The sequence below is a fragment of the Pangasianodon hypophthalmus genome, chromosome 3, assembly GCF_027358585.1.
Source record: "Pangasianodon hypophthalmus isolate fPanHyp1 chromosome 3, fPanHyp1.pri, whole genome shotgun sequence".
Taxonomy (NCBI): Eukaryota; Metazoa; Chordata; class Actinopteri; order Siluriformes; family Pangasiidae; genus Pangasianodon; species Pangasianodon hypophthalmus.
This window is the reverse complement of record NC_069712.1, coordinates 14563788-14585149: the sequence shown is the minus strand read 5'-3', so window position 1 is coordinate 14585149 and position 21362 is coordinate 14563788. Positions and strand designations below refer to the sequence as shown.

Below are 21362 nucleotides of genomic sequence, written 5' to 3'. Positions count from 1 at the left end.
GTAAATGAGTGACTTTGCACCTAAACATTTCCATAACATTCTAACAGCACATGCATTTTTCTAAAAATATAAAAGTTACTGCAAACTGTTATAACTTACAGATCGTTAGAGCTCTGCTGTAGCAAACACACTGCTGAGAGTAGATGGTTAATCAATAGACCTACGGTATTGATGGTTTCTTTGTTCAGCCACTTCACCTCCTCTCTCACTAAGACCTGCTCTAATTAGCCACAATGGCTAAAGCAAGCAATTATCCCATTCAGAAAGCAGCACTATACAATTAAACTATAACCATGAATAAGTGAGGATGAATAGACTAGAAAAGTCATTTCACTGAGTGGTTTAAATGGGCAAACACAAACCTATGTAGTGCAAAAGTCTCTCACTCACAGCTGAGAGAAAAGACTACAGAGACGGACCAGTAGGCTTTTCAGAATCAGCAAAAAAAGCTCATCCACAGACATACCAATACCATAGCACACATTTTAGCTTTACCTGTAGCTCTACGATAGTGAAGACTCATTCAGTATATAAAGTGTCATGGTAATGGTTATGAAATTATTATTACTTTGCTCACTATTGAAATAACAATTTTTGAAATTTTGTTTTCACAGTTATTCAGCCAGTTAAGGAAACCAAAATTAAACAAAATTGTTTAATTATTTTGTTCCTTGGTCACATTGATTGTGCAGATCATTTGAATGGTAAGATATGTGTATGCTAAAATTAGACTATAACTAAATAAGGGCAATATTTGAAGTTGAGTGAAGAGCGTGCAGTGAAGATTTAAGAACAAAATCACACATCATTTTTCAGACCTTAGACATTCAGAAGCTATGTGAGAGTTGAGCATATGGGATGGAGGTCGCCTAAACTACAGGTGTGTCTAAATTACGCGTGATTCTGAATTTGAAATTATGTGAAGTGCATGTTTTCAGTCCAGCAACACTGGCTGACAATTTCAAGTAACCATAAAATGTCACACTGAAATTCATGTGTTGTAATTAAACTGAAAAACTATGGAATGCCATTTGTGGCCAACATTAAAAATATGACAGTATTAATTCATTAAAATTATCATCCCTTTAAAGTCTGTGAAAAGTTTGGAGGACATTGGCTGAGACAGCATCTTAAATCACTCCTTATCTCAAGGACCAATTTTTTATGGGTAAAGTTATGAATTAAATTAAAGTGAGCTGTAGGTGTAGCAGATTGCAGATGCTCATTCAGATTATCCTTCAAGCCATTGCCATGTTTTCTTTAGAGGTGAATTAACAAAATCACTGTCATTATTTTAATAGCCAATGCAAAATACCAAATTAAAATGCCTGACAAAATTGCCTAAGCACACATTATGATTTCATGATCTCGATTAACTGCTGGTGCACAATATAAAAAATATAATGCAATAATAGGATGTGCTGGATCAAGTGCTATTTTATAAGCTGCCGTATAATTAGGGTAGAAGCGATAATGTTAAATTAGACTACATTTGCTGTGATTAATGATTAATAGGATCATTCATGCAGCAATATACTGGCAACATACTGGACTAGAGTTTTATTTCAATGTTTGACATCTCAATCATATATCACTGTATTAGTCTTTTTTTTCATTTTCATTCATTTGTCTCTGAAATACTGAATTATCTTTTGGACTTAAGGGGCCAACTCTGAATCCAGACCTAAATAACTAATTAAATCTGTCACGACTATCACGGCTATCTTAAGTCTTTCTTGACTACTGGTCACTACGTTTGTGAAGCAGAGAGGAAATTGTTCATTCAAGTTCGTTAAAACCTCAATGTGGAGCATTAGCCAATATCATAGCTGGTTATATTAATTAACTGAGAAGACTGAAAATCATGCTTACAATTAAAATATGATTCATTGTGCAGCTGTACTGTGCTATCATTTGCTTCCGCACTCCCACAGGCAACCGTGAGCTTCCTGATCAACAATAGTGTTGTCTGTGTCAGCTGGATTACGCACTCAGAAGGCAACAAAAGAGGCAGTCAGATCAGGCACTGCCCTTCTGTAGTCTAAAGCCAGAGCAAACCGACCATCAGCACCCCCCAAAGTGCATGACACAGTGACCTTTCCACACCAACATTGTAAAACTGAGTGCTTGCCCCACATTAATACTGCATAGTCAGACTGATTTCACACTACAGACTCCTTTCACAGCACACACAACTAACATACATAGATACATGGCTATGCAAAACACATTTGCAGAACTAAAACATAAACTGGCTTCTTCCTTAATCAGTTCCAGAGAGGTTACACTTTTGGTTTTGCATGTGACCTATTTAAACAAAAACACACATAGCTGATATTATCTACAAATGTACTCCTATTCAGTGTGAGATGTGCTACGTGCTGACTGTTTTTTTTTTACCAGGTGGAGTGCAGTTCCTCACAGACTTCAGCTCCTCAGTCTCATTGGTGAAGTGCTGCAGAAGCCTGCGACTCTCCCATGTCTCACTGACCTCAGAGGACACGCTAGACATGACGTAACCTGCAAAACAGAGATTTCACTCATCAGATCAGATAGTAGCAGAATGTCGCAGAGCAGTGGTACACTGTATGGCCAAATGATTGTGGATAACTGACCAAAACACTCATATGTTCATATATAGAACAGGATATAAGATGTCTTTGTATGCTGTAGCATTTCCCTTCACTGCAACTAAGAGGCCCCAACATGTTCCAGCATGACACTGCCCATGTGCAAAAAGTGAGGTCCGTGAAGACATGGTTTGTCAAGGCTGCTGGGGAAGACCTTGAGTGGCCTGCACAGAGCCCTGACCTCAACCCACTGAACACCTTTGGGATGAACTGGAACACTGACTGCAGCCCAGGCCTCCTCGCCCCAACATCAGTGTCTGACCTCACTACTGCACTTGTGGCTGAATGAGCAAATCCCTACAGGTATTCCAAAATCTAGTGGAAACCCTTCCCATTAGAGTGGAGGTTATTATATCAGCAAAGGGGAATACATCTGGAATAAGATATTCAAAAAGCACATATGAGTGTGATAGTCAGGTGTCCACAAACCTTTGGCCATATAGTGTAGCTCAGTGGTTAAGGCATTGGGCTAGTGGGCTACTTGGAAGGTTGTGAGTTCAAAGCTCTTAATTCAGCCTCATGAAAGCTTCTCTTCTGAACCTTCTGTAATAGAGAAACTCAAGCTCATGATCAAACTAGGCATCCTGGAGCTTTGACGCAGCAACAGTACCTGGTGTGCCTCCGTGCCACTCCAGCTGTTAAACCTTTTTATATATGGTAAAGTGATATGCTCCTGCAAACCACAAAGGTGTGAGTAAACAATGAGCTATCCTGAAATGGTAAAGCTTAGAGAATTTTTAAAATCACCCATAGCAGCCATTTGTAGGATTATTCCAAATCTGAAGTGAGCATTTACCTCAAAAGGCCCTTCTAAACAGCCACTACCAAAAGATCAGCTGATGGACTTGCTGTGAAAAATGCCAGTGGCATCTGGAGAGTTTACCTATAAATGTAGTTCAAGTTATAAAACATATTAACATAACATTTAGAAATACTGAATTGTATCTAAGAATAAAACAACAAAACTGCTGCGAGTCAGCACTGTGACAGTGGTTCCTGGTTTTTACTGATGCCTTAGGTAACAAATCAAGGTAAGCGAGCTGTATTTGGTAAATGAAATTGGTGGCAGTATGGGGAAGTTTTTGCTGCTTAGTTCCTCTGTTCATTATTAAATGATACTTTTATAAGAGAAAGTGAAGTACAACTCAAACATTCATTCTGCTCAGAAAAGTTGTCGTTATATCTCTTCACAGATGCTGACGATCCATCTGGTACTTCATGTGTCACCGGTCACCTAGAGATCCTAGAATGTGTAGTCACGCACAGCGCGAGCTGCAAAATGTTACACCATCTCACAGGCGTAGGAGCTCCATGCGTTACTCGGGGAGAGTGCAGCGCGCCTCCTTAACAGCCAACATGCTGCTGTGGAATATTCATGAACCCCGTCTGTTCCACCGAGCAGGGAGCTTTCCTGCAGTAGGGCCAGAATCTAGCACTATACTGAGAGGAAGACGTATAATTCTGCATGTACTCTCAAAAATTCTTCAATCCAGCCCTCGGAAGTGAATCGCTCAGACAAACTGCTGACTTACAGCTCCTTGGGCTAAAGATAAAAAATCTATAACACATGAGTCGAGATAAACAAAGTGCTGTTCTAAACATTAAACAGCATCGCTGCATCACAAGCACAGTGAACTAACACAATCATCTAAAAGCCCTGACTGCTATTATTTAGTTTTCTTTGCAGATTTGATTGCAGGGTCAGAGACCCTGATATCCACACAAGTACCTGCTAACAAAAAGCTGTGTGCTGCACATCCGGCAAGCTGGGGCAATCCTGACACAGGCTGTTCATTAATTCATGGCACCCAGAAGATTTCCAATATCAAGAGAATCATATGAAGTGAGGACAATTGTGACAGCTATAGTAAATTTGATATGTCATTTTCCTTCAGACAGGAACAAGACAGCAGGAGAAGTACACTGAAGTGGAGCTGAGGGAATGGGAGAGTCCTGCAACGTCCCTTCATTCTCTCTCCTCTCTATATCAGTCCACTTTTCTGTCTTACTATCACTCCCAGGCCATCAGCACAACTTCCTGGTTAAACAGTGTGAAGAGCACTGCACTGCGACCTCCATGTGTAAAATCATGTTTAAAGGTTTTTGAATCATTGTAGTGAACATGGCTCAGCCGGGGCTGTTGTGTAGCTCTCTCAGACACTGTGCTGCATTACACTATGTAGTGGTCTTGTACATTTATTGCGTGTTACACTGTATGAGATGACGAAATAAATAAAATCTTGGTCAAGTAGCAGACTGTGTGATAACACTCACGTTCATAAATGTTGCAAGTCAGATTATATTATAAGATTCGCTCACAATAGTCATATGATGCACTAACATGATGAAATTCTGCTATCAGTGACTTTTTAGACATGTGACGTAGCAGCACTCATATTTTAGTTTTGTCAAAACTTTTGCCAGCCAGCAAAAAATATGTGTAATCATAATTTTAAATGCAATTATAGACCATTTTATCTTTTAGCTCTTTTTTTATTATTTATTTTTGATTATTTTCTATTCTTAAATGATATGTCAATGATCATGTAATTCAGTTTTGTTAAACTGGCATGTGAGTGTGGAATAAGCAGCTGATTTTCTGTTAAAATTTTGTACTAAATATTTAAAATTGTAAAATATTAATTTTTACACATTTTTATTTTTTCAGTGTTTCAATGTTACATTTTTTAATTTTTATTTTTAAAAAAATGCATGTAATTTTTTAGACATTATGTAATGTATTTTTGTCATATCACCCACCCCTACTCGCAACCAAGGAATTTTCATGATTTGGCTGTGAAAGCATTATTGTGCCAAAAGCAAACGGTATAAGCAGCCTTTTAAAAGCCATTACCTTCACTTTAATGCATAATCCACTCAGGACACACACACACACGATGTTGAGTAACCAAAGGGGGCAGACAGAAGCAGTGATGATATAACACTAAGATGAGCACAGCACACATTCACAGGCACACTGTGCGTGCACACACACACACACACACACAAGGATGCATCTCAGATCACATGCAATCCCAAAGGAAAGAGTGAGCAACAAGGCAGGGGTTCAGAAAGGTATTTTTGCATGTATGGTAAAGAGTTACCTAGTCACACCAGGAAAGGGAAAAAAAATTCTTAGACATATGCAACTGTCTCTTAAAACACATTTAATTGTTGATGCACAAAGCATCTTAGTCAGACTTCTACATACGCTTTTATATATATATATTTTGAAAGACTGGATAGTAGGTATACCAAACATTTCTAAAGAAGAATAAGCAGTGCATTAAGCCTCATGTTTTTTTGTGTATTTATTATATTATGTTTAAAAAACAGAAGTGGGAAAAAATTGCCCCTATGCGAAAATGAATGTGTCAATAAGTGTGTGTATGTGTGTTTGTGCGTGTGTGTGTGTGTGTGGTGCCCTGGTGTGATGGATTGGCGTCCCATAAAGGGTGCATTCCCGTCTAACGCTCATTTCTGCCCCAGTATGTACAGTACTGTGCAAAAGTCTTAGGCACATTCAAAGAAATACTGTAGAGCAAAGAAGCCTTCAAAAATAATGAAACTAAATGTTTCTACATTAAAAAAATACTATAAAGAGCAGTAAACAGTAATAAATGAAACAAAGTCAATATTTGGTGTGATGATCCTTTGCTTTAAAAAAAATAGTAGTCTCAGGTACAATGTGTGCAGTTTTATAAGGAAATTTGCTGTAAGTGTTACTGAGCATCTTGCAGAACCAGACACAGCTCTTCTGGAGACTTTGACTGTCGCAGTTGCTTCTTATTTTTGCAGCAAAACCCAGCAGCCTTCATTATGTTTTTGTCTGAAAAGTGTCTCTTATGTAATATACTGCTTTCTTTACTGCCATACAAACATTTTTCTGTAACATTTAATGTTTGGAAATTTAAAATGTTGTTGTACTGAATCAGTACTGTAGAAGTCATAAAATAAAAATCTATAACAAAGTTTGTACTAAAAAAAATAGGGTGCCTAAGACTTTTGCACAGTACTGTACATTCACCATCCACTTTATTAGGAACACCTGTACGTCTGCACATTCATGCAGTTATCTAATCAGCCAATCATGTGGCAGCAGCACAATGCATAAAATCATGTAGATACAGGTCAAGAGCTTCAGTTAATGTTCACATCAAACATCAGACTAGGGAAACAAATGTGACTTTAACTATAACATGGTTGTCAGTGTCAGATGGGCTGGTTTGAGTATTTCAGAAACTGCTAATCTCCTGGGAATTTCACACACAACACAAGAGTTTACACAGAATGGGGCAAAAAACAAAAAACATCCTGTGTGCAGGGGTCTGCAGGCTGAAACACCTTGTTGATGAGAGAGATCAGAGGAGAATGACCAGACTGGTCTGAGATGTCAGGAAGACTACAGTAACTCAAATACATACTCTTTACAACCATGGTGAGCAGAAAAGCATCTCATAACACACAACACATCAAACCTTGAGGTGGATGGGCTACAACAGCAGATAACCACATCAGGTTCCACCCAAACTAGAACGAAGACTGGAAAAACACCATTTTTTAAAATCTTCAACTGCCCTGTTTCTGTGAGCCTGTGCCCACTGTAGACTCAGGTTCCTGTTCCTGGCTGACAGTAGTGGAAGCCAATGTAGGGTTCTGCTGTTGTAGTCCATCCACCTCAAGGTTCGATCCTCTGTGCATGCTGAGATGCTTTTCTGCTCACCACTGTTGTAAAGAGTGATTATTTGAGTTACTATATCCTTCCTGGCAGCTTGAACAAATCTGGCCATTTTCTTCTGAGCTCTCTCATCAACAAGGCATTTCCACCCACAGAACTGTCGCTCACTCAATGTTTTTTGTTTTTCGCACCATTCTGTGTAAACTCTAGAGATTGCTGTGTTTGAAAATCCCAGGAGATCAGCAGTTTCTGAAATACTCAAACCAGCACATCTGGCACCAACAACCATGCCATGGTTAAAGTCACAGAAATCACACTTTTTCCCCATTCTGATGGTTGATGTGAACATTACCAGAAGCTCTTGACCTGAAGCTCTTGATGCTCTGGATCCACTGTAACCCTGAGCAGGATAAAGCAGCCAGCATCATGAATGAATGATGAATAAAGAAGAATTAAAATTAAATCAAGACAGCCCTAGGGCTTCCCACCTATTGCACATCTACTTGGTCACAACTTAACTAAAATGCAGTTTTGTCTTTCAAACTACTCGTCAACAGATATTGATCTGTCTATTGCGTTATGACTGTTGGTGTAGTTATGCCTAACTACCTAACAGCATTCCCTTAGGACTTATCTGGTTGAAAGATTAAGATTAGGCAAATCTTTCTGGTGACAAACATTACAACTAAACAGATCCCAATATATTCAATTCCAAAGTGAAACTTTTCCATTAAAACATTAATTCCAATAGCTTAAAAACAGTTTTCAGTGTATGCTGCTTAAAGTCTAATTCATCTCTGTTGCGTAATGTAAATGAAAGCTCTACTGCATCGCTGTAATGGACGTACGTATTTCCCTCTTTTTGAGCAGGCATGGTTTAGTTCCTCTGTCATCATCACAGATTAGAATATTTTTCTCTCATGGCCAAAACAACAGAGGACTGATGAAAACCCCCACATGTTACATAAAACACAATTATATAAAATGTTTATTTTCCCATCTTTTTTACATTTGTGTTTTATGACATTTGTTTTATCCTCAGAGATGTTTGTTTTATGACGTACAACGAACACATGGTGTGTGTCATTATACAAGCAGGCATAACCAAACATTTTTTGAATGGATCAACCCTCAGCATAAGAGCTACATACTGTAAATACTCAGAGGGAAAATATCAAAAAGCATACAAGATTACACAGGATGACTGGTGAGATATAACAGAAAAATAGCCTAGTCCTGAGAAAAGCCCCGTATGCCCATCTGTATGTTCAAATAATTTTTGTAAAGAACAGACATGACTAAGACAGGTTATGTAACTTTGCACTAGTCACACAACAGCAGGTCTTCTTGTGTGGAGGCAGTTGCTTTGTCTAAACTGTCTTTGCTGTCTCCATCCAAAACATTTCTGGGGAAAAATATGATTGCAGCAAGATGTTTTCTCTAAATTATTTACACCACAGCGCTGTTGAATTCTCAAATCCGATTGGTCAGAAGGTGCTGATTAATTTTCAGCACAGCTCTGACATTACTGCCCGCTGTAATTCAAATGACAGGTTTATAATAATGCACTTGTATTAATACTTTATCGTTTCTCTGGTACATAAACATTCGCAGAGACTTGGATGGTGGACACTCACATAACAGACATTGCTTTCTCTGAGGAGATGCTTAACATTTATTAAAGACGACTTCGGTCACTGTTAATGCTTTAAGGTAGAGTTATTCCTTTAAGTTAATAGCTCTTTTAAGTGTCTCCACAGGGAAAGTCTTCAGTTACGTGACGCGCCACCAAAATGAGAGGCTAGTGAAAGAATAACCGTCTATATCTGTTACAGTATAAGTGATTACAAAATTGTAATCATTGTCAGTATAAGAAGCATAAAACACATTAGAGCATGCTGTTCTAGTAAAAATACCAACCTCAGGTTGGTAACGCAAAACACCACTCCATCGTTGATTATTTCCTATAACAGCACACCCCAAAGCATTTTATTCCTTACTTAGTCCATTTATTTTCATATTACAGTTCTTATCAGTAAGGCCTTTTGAAGCCCACTGGCTGTTTAGCATGCCGCATATATATATCTTTGTTTTAGCCAAATCATCAAACCATCTTAAAAATGGTTAAGGCTACACTCTGTTACATTCCCATAACAATGCTCATTTGTGTGCTGGATCTTGGTGTCCACTTGTATTTCCTATAATGGCAATGTAACCAATTTATCAAGCTTTTGATATGTATTTGTGGACATCATGTGACTGTGTTGTGCATATCATGTGACATTATGTTCAGTACATGATCTGAACAGCAAGGCTGCCCCAAATACCAGCTGCAGTGGGAAGAACTCGATCCCATGCACTCAGCTGGCCACGCACACCCGACCCCATACTGTCAATGTGGAGATAAATTTATCCCCACAGCCGTCCACCCTGCCAAACTGTAATTACCTAGTTTATCTTCATTAGCTATGCAGGTGAGATGCTCAATGTGGGACAGAACTAGTTGGAACTAGGAAAAGTTGTTAAATGGACCTGTAGCTAAGAATTCAAAAGGTCTAGCTTACCCCGTCCTCAATTATTCATTAATTTCTTTTCCTTATAAACCAGATGAAACAAAGTAACAAAGAATTAAGTATCTACCTCAGTCATAATGCATGCCAGCTAATAATACTCCTGTCTGGTCAATCCCTAGATAACACACCAGAAAAGAAAAAATCAATACTGTTATATTTACAGGCAGTGACTGGGTATCAGTAATGGGTCGTTTAAGGATGTGACAGGCCATTAGCAGGCTCATTAGAGACTGGTGTCACTGACACTCCTGCTGTGTGTGTCTGCTAGCATCCAGATCAAGCAGGAGGAGTGCTTCATCTTCACCATAATGCCGCTCCTTCAAAAGCCTGGAGGAGAAGGCTTTGAGGTTGGGGGTTGCCCAGCAGGAGTGGAGGTTTCTGGGACGTCACTCTGTGGAGCGCAGCCCCTCCTTCCAGCTGGAGATTCCACTGTGCATGCAGAAGTGCACAATGTACAATGAGCTGGAGTGGGAGTTGGGAGTCAGTTCGGTTCTGACACACAGAGAGAAATAATGATGAATTCTCCACCACTATAAATACTTGAACACAGATTTCCAAAAATATACGCTGCTGCACTTACACAGCTGGAGGCTTGATACAGACTGAATCAAACTTTCTTTAATATGTCAGAACGACAGATTTCAGTGCAAGTTGTCTGCTCTGAAACGGATCATCTGGAAAATGCTGAGGATGGAGTATAACATGCTTAGCTTATTATGTGTTAAGGTTATCTATGCGTATTCACTTCTTCTTCATTTGTTGTTTTACTTCAACTCCATGGGTTCAGTGTTTTCTCAGCTTACATCAGGTCCATTTCTATTTGTGTAGCCTTCAGTCAGTGCCCAGCATTGTTGCTGTTTATCCTGCCAACACATTTGAGGAATTTTGCAAGACGTGACTGCTGAGAGAACGGGAGATAGACAGATAGTGAAAGGGAGCAGTGATACATCATTAACATTTCTTAATAACCTTTCAAAGGAAAGGCTCTATTCCAAACTGATATAAATTTAACACATGTAACCAAAGTGAAAGTATCATCTTCTTTTGTTCTACTGTAAAATGTGACCAAATATTTCAGCTTCACCCAGATGTTTTCCATTGAGTGAGTGCTGGTTGTTGTGTGGCATTGAAACATGATTACTTCTGGCTTCCTCTGTGTTGATTCCTGTTTGTGCTATATCACTTGCACATTTTTGAACCTCGCTTTGCATGTTTAATGTTGTGTAGTACAAACTGTCTTCAAGGAACTAAATATACATTTACAAAGAAAGATGCCAGAAATGGTTCTTCAGAGTGACAGCCTAGAAGAAATATGTTTGGCTTGCACAAGAACACTTTTAGGTTTCCTAAAGAATGTTTCAGTCCATTCTTTAACTACTTTTTTGTTGTGGCCAAAATAAACTGAGAAATCATTCTCCACCACAAATACCCTTCCATACAGCGGTAACATTTATGGAGGGAAAAGTCTTTTTTTCTGTAACAAAATAGTTAAAGAGCAATTCTCTTTAAAGGGAATCAAAACTAGTTTTTTTTAAGGCACTACTCTAAAGATGGCATCACCTCTAACACTTTTGTTTTTCCAGACTTCCATAATTTTTTCACAACTGTTTGAAAATTGGATTTATTCTAGTGATGAAAGAATGCTGTCAAATTAAACACAAATAATAACTGTAGAAAGAATCAACAAACTGATTTATATTCTATAACATGTTAATTTATATTCTATCACGGGGCATTCAAATACAAAAAGGTCCCGTTACATAAAATTCTTTGTTTATGATTATCCTGATAAGTAACTAACATGACTGAATGGTGACAACAGTTACCTTTTAAATGCTTAACCATCAATGATTAGACAATAAGACAATTTGAAGTGTCAATGTCAAATTTATTTATATAGCACCCTTAAAAACAACCGAAGTGCTTTACAATACAAAATACAAAAACAAGAAAAAAAATACTAATCATATAACAAATCTAATACTATCTCTACGGCTGGTCAAATGCCAAGGAAAAGAAATAAGCTTTTAATTTGGATTTGAAAATAGGTAGGGTAGGAGCAGTTCTAATGTTTAAAGCTAGGCTATTTCAAAGTTTAGGGCCGGCTACTGCAAAAGCACGACCACCTCTAAGCTTCAGTCTAGATCTGGGAACTGTTAGTGGCACTTGATCACATGACCTGACAGTTCTAGAGGGATTCTGAGCAGATAGAAGCTCCTTAAGGTATGATGGAGCTAAATTGTTCAGAGTTTTGTAAACCAGTAAGAGGGTATTAAAATCAATGCTGTAGCGCACCGGTAGCCAATGTAGTGCAGCAAGAATAAGGGTAATGTGCTCACGCCTCTGTGTACCCTGTGTATCCTGTGTACAAGAGTCTGGCGGCAACATTCTGGACTAATTGTAGTCAGGCCACAGATGATTATTTCCAGTATTGAGAGACTTGCACTAATTCATATGAGAAGAGATAAAAGCATGAGTCACTTTCTGAAGATCATTAAAAGTTAGAAAGGACTTGACCTTAGCTAAAAGCCTAAGTTGAAAAGTGCTTGATCTAACAACCGCATTAGTCAAGTTTGAGATCACTATCCAATAAAGTGGTTATGTTTAATCTCACAGTGGCACTCCATGTTACCACTTTTGACAAGCGACATGGACTCTGAACAGACAAGACACATCTATTTTGAATTGGAAGTGGGGAATAAATGCTTACTTCTCTTTTCATTATTATTCATTGTTAAACATTCTGTTTTTATTATTTTTTCAATGCTGTTTTTTTTGTCAGGTCGTCGGTTCTCAAATCAGACAAGTGTGGTAAATAAAAATTTTTAGTCCCATGAGCTGCCTTCAGCTAAATAATTTACATAAATGCATGTAAATGGATAAGCACCACATACTGGATAAGCATTTGGGCCACAGTCCACCATTTCAAATCCTTAAAACACACCACAGAGGGCTATTATTTACGTTCTTACCTTGTTGGCATATTTGCAGCAATAACGAGAAACATGAGCTGTGATTATTGGAGAACCGCAGCCTCAAGCCAGGAGCATCAAATGTGTCTCTCATCAAGTGGGCATGCAAACATACATTACAAAACACGTCTCACTATTAACTTAGCTGACGACAGCCTTTCATAATCAGAGGAATATTCAAACAACTGCACTTAAAATCAAAGCAGTATATGGTTTAAAGCTCATTATTCTTTACCTGTGGATTACAAGCATACACCACAAGTCTCTTCACAGAAGAAAAAATACAAACACATCTGAAAGAATGATTTTTAAGCATGTGTGCACTTCCTCTGGAATATTTAATTCCTACAGCCTTGCTCGCAATTTCCTTTCCACCCCACAGCTAACTCTCAATTAATCCCAACTAAGCAATTTAGAGGCTAATCAGTTACTTACTGCAGGTGAAATGCTTTTCAATTGTGTCAGCTTTGTGAATGTGAGTAAAGGTGCCAGGATAATTACTCAGCCGGGAATACGTGATGATGTGCTGTGTTCGCACTCGCATGTTTGATAACAGGCTCTGGGATGTCTTTTTCTCGCAATATTGAATCAAAGCTTTCTCTTTGTGCACGTCCTGCCTCAGGTATCAGTATTTTGAAAAGCTCAACCACATGAATAGAAAAGTATATATTTCTGTTTTAGAAATGAACGGTTTCCAGCAAAAGGACTTAGAGGTTGCATTAAGAATAATGCCATCAGAGAAATAAAGAATGCTGCATTTTAGTCTCTCGCAGATCCTCAAACAGATAAGCACTCCAAACTAAAATCACATTTTCTCCTTATACTAGTACTCAAAAAAACTGAACAACGTCTTGAATCAATCTTCTCAACTGGCTCATCCAGTCAGTGCCAAAGAGGATTGGCACTGGTACTTCCTTCAGCACAGTGTTTGTCTATTGTATAAATCCCACTGCTGGTCCTTGAAAACTTCACTTACTTTTGCAACAGAGGGCTGAGTCTGCTTTTGTCTCTGTACCAACTTAAAGCAGCCGGGAAGGCAGGACATCGTAAATCATGGCTCTAATAAGCACATTTAGGGTGCCCTAAATATAGCAGGTAGAAAAGGTATGTAGGACGCCACCTTTCTCCTCAATTAATGAACCTGCGCAACTACAGAGAGTCACTGAGGGAAGGACACATGGAGCCTGCAGATAGGAAAACCCTTTCTTCTTTTTCCTCTCCATCACTATCTGCCATATTTTCACCTGATCACATGCTTCAGAGCCATAGCACTTCTCGTCTGGACTAACGCATCCAGAGGAGTGGCTAAAATAAGACTGCTCTTAATAGGCCATTTGAAAATATATGGGCAACTTTAATTACCAAGAAGATTTTCCTCTAATATTGACATACTAACCAACTGAACTCTCAGAAATTTTGGTCATCTGTGGTGGCATGGAAAGCAAATGAAATGCAAATGTAATGTAGAAGAATTGTTATACAAACATTTATACTGCATCTAAAAACAGAAAGAAGCTCAAATAAAAGCAAAGCTGTGCATAATAGTACTGATTACAATCATACAGCACAGGAAGCAGCTTCTAATGAGCAGTGCAAAGAGACAGAAGCTGACCAAACATAGTGGGGCTAAGCTGAAACACTGCCATAAAACTCTCAATTAGCTTTACAAACAGAGCTCGCACAATAATAGTACTGTGTTTGCAATGAAGATAACCCTGTCGCATGTACAGCACAGAAAGCAGTAAAGTGTTGTTCCACTTGACATCAACGAAATGTCCCAGCAGATACAAAATCACCGAGTTCAGCTTGTACAGAAATAATGCAGCTGATTTTTGCAATCAGCATCTGGATGAGGCGTGTAACTGGCAACATTCTGACAGCAAGATCATTATTTGCACTTCATCCCGGAATCAAATAACATGATTACCTTCAGTCACTGTGAACACGTTCGAGAATGCGTCAGTAATATGGCTCATCAGCAGTAAAGATGAATGCAGTATTTGACAGGCCGAGGTTTCAAAGAGAATCATTGATTATTAGACATCTGAGGCACAGAGAAGAGGATCATTTCATCTGCACAAACGTAGTGGCTGGTTTACAAAATGGTATTTTATATACCAAAGGACCACTGGATCTTTACAAAAAAAATTACATCAATGACTCAAAGCACTGAGCTAACGGTTTTTGGGCTGATGGTAAATTCTACACACGACAGCAGCAATGTAGACATTTATAGAGCTAATCACAGGAGAAAAAAATCAAGTTTTCCTGTTGTCTTCTTGGTCTATGGTCAACACAGTATTTCCACTGAGATTATATAACAAGATATTAACATGAAAACAACATAAAGTAATAATGAATGAATAATATCTGTCAAAATAAATGAGGCTCCATAAATATAGGTATAGGAGAAAAATTAGAACAGTGATGTTAACCTTGAGGGTTTCAGACCTTGATACCGAGGGAATTCTTTAACAGTAGTCCTTGCAAAGTATGTAAAAAAACAAAACAGAAAAATGGTCAAGAGTATTCTAGAGACCACTTTCCTAATATAATAGAAAGATTTTTCTCTGAGAATGATGATACTTCAAGCTTTTCATTTTTCTGTGCCATCTGAAATCATTCATCCGGGACTGTCTGGCTGTCAGCTAGCACTGCAGCATGGTGTCAAACTAGCTAAAATAATAAAGCAGAGATTGGGTAAAGAGACGGCCGGTGCAGATGATGAATGGGGTGATCAGGAGGGAATGGGAGTGAGAAAGAGGTACAGGTAACCAAGCAAATAGCTGTCAAGCTTGCCTGCCTCTCTCTCAGGGGGGACAAAAGGTATTTCTTTGATATATTTCAAAAGAGCCTCATTTCCACTTTTAGCTATATATATATATAGTGTAAGGAATGTGCAAGAGCTGCTGTAATGGAATTTTAAGAACACTTCAGTAACGCTTATGTGACCTGTCTACCAGTTATTGTGTATGCACATAGGAAGCAAGCGTAATATATATATTAAACAAGGGTAATATATATATTAAAAAAAACACCAAGCAAAGTGATAAATTGAGCTGGAGATAAGCCTAGGATTACTGGACAGTTATAGATATTTTGATGGAAAACAACCACAGGCTGATGTTCAACCAAATGTTATGGTTCCACCATTGCCAACAGCATCATACCGTACAAAAGGAAAATGAAAGTAGGAATGGAACAGAGAAAGCAGACAAGCGTGAACATAAATGTCACCTTGAAGTGTTGGAGAGACTTGAGAGAGCCGAGCGGCGTGAAAACCAGTACCAAGCTTGATATAGTTCATCACTGTCCTTAAACTGTATCATAACATAACAATAACAATATTTTAATAGGGCTGGCCGATGTGATGATATAGTATTGATATTGTGATAAATTATGTCACAATACACTTTTCTGAGATTTCGTGAAATCTTTATATTACATTCTTGCTCTTTTGTAGATAATTCTTTTGTAGATAATTGACTGGAGGCAGCTGGGGTGATGTTCATATTTTGTACTTAAAATTAAAATTGTTCAATGAAAAAAAAATTCAGCATTTATTTTTAAAACGTTTGCCTTATTATTTTTTTTTTAACAATAAAAATGTTTTTTAATAAAAATTATAATTTTGTGTATTAATGATAAACAAATGTATAATTTTTTAAAAATGCAACACTATTGTGTTGCTGGCAGTTTGTGAGCAAACATATATACTGTGATACATATCGTCTACTGCAGAAATGGCACCGAGACTCAGGACATGACATATTTGTCATATCACCCACCCCTTATTGTTAACCAGACAGACTACATTTTTTTAAACTGCTGCTCATACTGCATCACAGGAGCATAACGCACTAGGGAGAAAGAACTACTGTGCTCTTTTATTTATATGAGCTCACAGACATCCATGACTGGTTAGCGTCACTGTGATTGACAGGAGAGAGAGTATACCATCCCTGTCACCCAGAGAGCATGGCCAATTCTGCTCCCTTGGCTCTCGGCCACAGGAGCCTGTGGCATCATTTGGATTCAGACTCACAATCTCCTGATGACAGAACTCAGTTTCTGTTGCGCCACTCAATACCACATAGTTGCATGACTAGGTAATGTGTGACATTTCATTAGTTCAGACATTGCGTACATTTATTCATTGGAATTTGCTAAATTTCTTGATCTGGAATCTTTTCATTAGAGTTCTGCTAAGTTTTCACACCTGAGCTGTGATACTACAGTATTATACACTATACTGTGTATGTGCATGCCTTAGGAAGAAGAGGCTTTGAGAATTGGTTGGATGGAATCCACTGGGACTTTTTTAATGGTTGAGGCAAGTGACCAAGATTGCCAATACTGAATACACCAACTTCACTCTCAGAAGGTCTTCATTTGATGTTTTCAAATGATATTTTAAGGAATAAATGAACCATGCTGTAGCAGTACACATTGAAAAAGACAAATAAAATTCTTATTCTCATAAAAGAGCTCATGCTCACTGCTCATCAATGGTGTGCCAAAAACACTCACAAGTAGGTGCTTCTACAGAGTCTGCACGAGGCTGCTCTTCCACCTGCTTCCCTCCTCTTTTATACTGTTATCCAGCACCAATCAAATTAGCCAAACAATAGCATTTAGTGTGAAAATTCACAGCAGAAAGAAGCACTGCACTCAAAGTTCAAGCACTGCTTCGCAGAGAGAGTGCTAGCAAGAGTGGAAAAAAATCAAGGAGGGAAGGAATGACAAAAAGTAGAGCAAAGTAGATAAAAACCAGCAACCTCAAAGACAGTCAGGAAAATGGTCCTTCCATTAATACTACACAGACAAATCATGCAAAGTAGAAAAATCCAGTGCAGAGATGCACAGCCGCAGTCTAATACACTGAATTAAACAAATGAGACAAAAGCTGTCTGTGGAATGCAAGGTGCTCTTAGAGTGAGTGAGTGAGTGAGTGAGTGCTGAGGTGCAACCGACAGCCCAGTCACTTCTCATCCATCTCTCTGTAGCCTGGTAGGCTGTCCACAACAGCATTCACACGGTCAACCGCTTTCTGCAAGCTACTATAATGCACTATACATTCTGTATCGCATACACAGCAAAAGCCAGGGGGTTGTGGTAGCCCTCAAATTACTGTGTAACAATGCAGGCGTTAATTCAGCACGGCATTCAGACAGTTCTAGGTAAAGTGGTTTTACTGTGTGTGCTGTCATTTTCACCCAGAGTCTTTATTATGACAAGAAATGATACTGCTCACTTAGTCTGCAAACAGATAATCTGTATTTCATGAAATACCCATAAGTGGACAGGAACTAATTTTTATTGTGGGGATAAGCATTTTGTCTTTAACAACACATAGCACTTGTAAGCCTCTGGAATAGCAAAGGCTGCATAATGGCAAAAGGGTTAAGAACATCAAAGACAGGATGTTTTCGTGCCTTACACGAGAACCAGATAACATTCAGAAGTGTAGTTATCTTTTTTTTTTTTACTTATTGTAAAACACTTTATATTGATCGCAGGCGATGAAAATACAAGGCTGATAATAGTTAAGTATTAGGTTATACCTCTTCTGTATTACAGTCTATGTTTTCGCAATGTTCTGTAATGTGTAACATTTTAAGAAATTTTTATCGACCCAAGACACATCTCAAAGCTGTGCCAGAGTTATCCGGAGAGAGAAAAGTGCCGCCTCTAATGTAATAGCCTACCCAGGTGTATAACCTTAAACCACTCAAGCGGCACTATAAGGAATAAGGTCAAAAGGTTCAAGAGAGGTGCCCAAAATGCTCCACAAACCTGTGGTGCGTCCTGATTGGGAAATGACAAAGAGGAACACCTGGAAAATTAGTAGGAAAAACGTGTGTGTGTTACAATTACAGATGCTAATGGAGAGTTTTAAGAATGTACAGTTCCTCATATAGACACAAATACATTATATGGCCAAATGTTGTGGCCAGCTGACCATCACCCCATATGTACTTTTTAAACATCCCATTCCAGATTTAGTCTCCTTTGCTGTTATAATAACCTCCACTCTTCTGGGAATGCTTTCCACTAGATTTTGGAGCATGGCTGTAGGGATTTGTGCTCATTCAGCCACAAGAGCAGTAGTGAGGTCAGACACTGATGTTGAGCGAGGAGGTCTGGGGTGCAGTCAGCGTTCCAGCTCATCCCAAAGGTGTTTAGTGGGGTTGAGATCAGGCTCTGCGCAGGCCACTCAAGTTCTTCCACACCAACCTTGGCAAACCATGCCTTCATGGACCTCACTTTGTGTACAGCTGGCACTGTCATGCTGGAACATGTTTGGGCTAGGCCTCTTCCAGTGAAGGGAACCTGTAACGCTACAGCATACAAACACATCCTATACAATTGTGTGCTTCCAACTTTGTGGCAACAGTTTATGGGAAAACCACATATAGGTGTGATGGTCAGGTGTCCACAAACTTTTGACTGTATAACGTATGTATAGGTGTGATAAGTTTTAAGTCCCAAATATTTACAGGTATGATCATGTTTTTTTTTCTTTCAAACTAAACCTGGTTGATCTTCATTATCTATAATTTAAAAAGCTAGATGTACAAGCAGTGTCATCAGCAGTATGAGCGAAGTGCTTCTAAAGCTTCAGGAGGTGAAACCAGTAGATATTTCAAATAGTTGTTGATGTAATAGTTGTTGTCAAAACATGACAATTTTTCCATGGGGTTCCGCTGATGATGCGGATGATCTCTTTATCCTTTACGTTTCCTCACACATAACAACAACCAGCAATGCAAACCATTCATATCATATGTCTGTCTCTGCTGAAGTGTCTCACCACTGGAAAGGAGAAATCCTGCATTGTGCTGGTATGAAAATGCTTGAGCTGTCTTTTATATATTTTGGGCTTTAGCAAAATTAAAACAAGATCCCTGACAGATGGTGAGGACTATTCATCATATTGTTCTGGGTCAGTCCCTGTTTCAGCGTCTTCCTTTTCACACACATTCACTGCTGGCTGTAAAACATGTAGCAAGTTGTGCATGTCTTAGAATTTACACGGATGTGATTACATTACTGTATCTTTCATAATGTTATTCCTATGGGAAGTGCAGTACTCCTAATGTTTAAAATAAAGTCTATTAGAAATTGATATAAAAAAATTAATGGATTAAATGGATAAACGACTGATTAGTGCCTGTACCTATAATTATAACTGTCATTGTCACTGAAAAAATAGTCGCCTGGGGATGGAAAATTAAGCCTCATTTGATTTCACAGTAAACAAACTATTATGTTACCGACTTTCATGTTTACTTCCGTGATGTAAAATATGAACATAAAGATGGAAGTCGAGGCAGAATAGCAAACTCGCAGTGAGTCCACGCTGAGGCGAACCGCGCCGTTATTAAACCCACATGTGGACTTGTAACATTCTCCACATTTCACATTTATACTAGTGTTTTAATGAAAGCGCTCATGTTTTACTTCTCACAACCAAAACTCCTCAAAATAAATGAATGCCGCTCCGGTTTGTGGAGCTCGGTTTAGCTTCCGGCACAGCGCGCAGCAAACATTCGGAAGCGCGAGCAGCCTACACGCTGCAGCCCAGAAACAAACGCAGCCGACATTCTCCATCGCTCTCGCGAGCATGTGCTCACAGCGTGAACAGCTCAACAACTTACTCGAATTGCCAGTCCAGTTGGCCAGTCCCGACAGCACGGCGAGCAGCAGCCCCATCACACACATCTTCACTCCGAGCAGCTCTGCTCTTCTTCTCCTCCGCGCGCTGCTTTTCCTCCGCTGCGGCCGTGTAGATCCGCTCCGGAGCCGGACGCACACATCCCCGTCCATCAGGAAGCTGGTGGGTTCAGAGCAACGCGGTGTTCGACGGAAGAACAAGCAAAAGTTTGGGAGCGGTAGAGATGGGGATATCGAAGAAGGCGCAGCTCGATATTGATAAGTTTTAGCCAGAGACGCTGTCTCCTATATTATGTCCAAGTCTAACGGGACGAAATCGAGATGCTGCGAGCGGAAGGGGCGCGCCATGGATGCGACAGATTTACAGCCACTTTTCACAAGACGCGGAGAAACTGAGGCGGATGGAGAGAGAAGGAAAGCAAACGAGTGAGGGAGGAGTGATAGGAGGAGTATGTGTGGTAGGGGGTGACAGAATGAGAGAGAGAGAGAGAGAGAGAGAGAGCTGTAGAGATGTGGAGGAAGTGCAGCTGTGAAGTAGCCTACCTGAAGCTCGTGAAGTTCACACCGAGGGGCGGGGCTAGGGCGAGGGGCGGGGCTGAAGGAGGGGCCGGCAGGAAGCTGTCATTTAATTGCCTAGGGTCGTCTAGCGTGAATTGACTTTCTGCAGCGGTTCACAATGATTTCATTACAAACCTTCCAAACTGTACCTTAAAACGCATGGGAAAGCTAGCAAATTTACAATATATACATTACATCTCCAATAGGATTTTGGGCTCCATTTGAATCTTTTAAGGTACTGGATTGTTATACCTAGAACTAGTCCAGATGAGAT

At 39.2% G+C, this 21362-nt stretch overlaps 1 protein-coding gene across 1 annotated transcript in view; it reads right to left on the bottom strand.

Moving 5' to 3' along the window:
- Positions 1-21069, bottom strand: part of slc24a3 (solute carrier family 24 member 3) — a 73023-nt gene extending 51954 nt beyond the window's left edge. Inside the window, exons 1-2 of the mRNA XM_026944022.3 lie at positions 20515-21069; positions 2401-2520 (exon numbers count right to left, since the gene is read on the bottom strand). Of these exons, the coding sequence (XP_026799823.1) occupies positions 2401-2520; positions 20515-20683 (289 nt within the window). The 5' untranslated portion in view covers positions 20684-21069. The remainder of the gene's footprint in view (positions 1-2400; positions 2521-20514) is intronic.
- Positions 21070-21362: the final 293 nt, after the last annotated feature.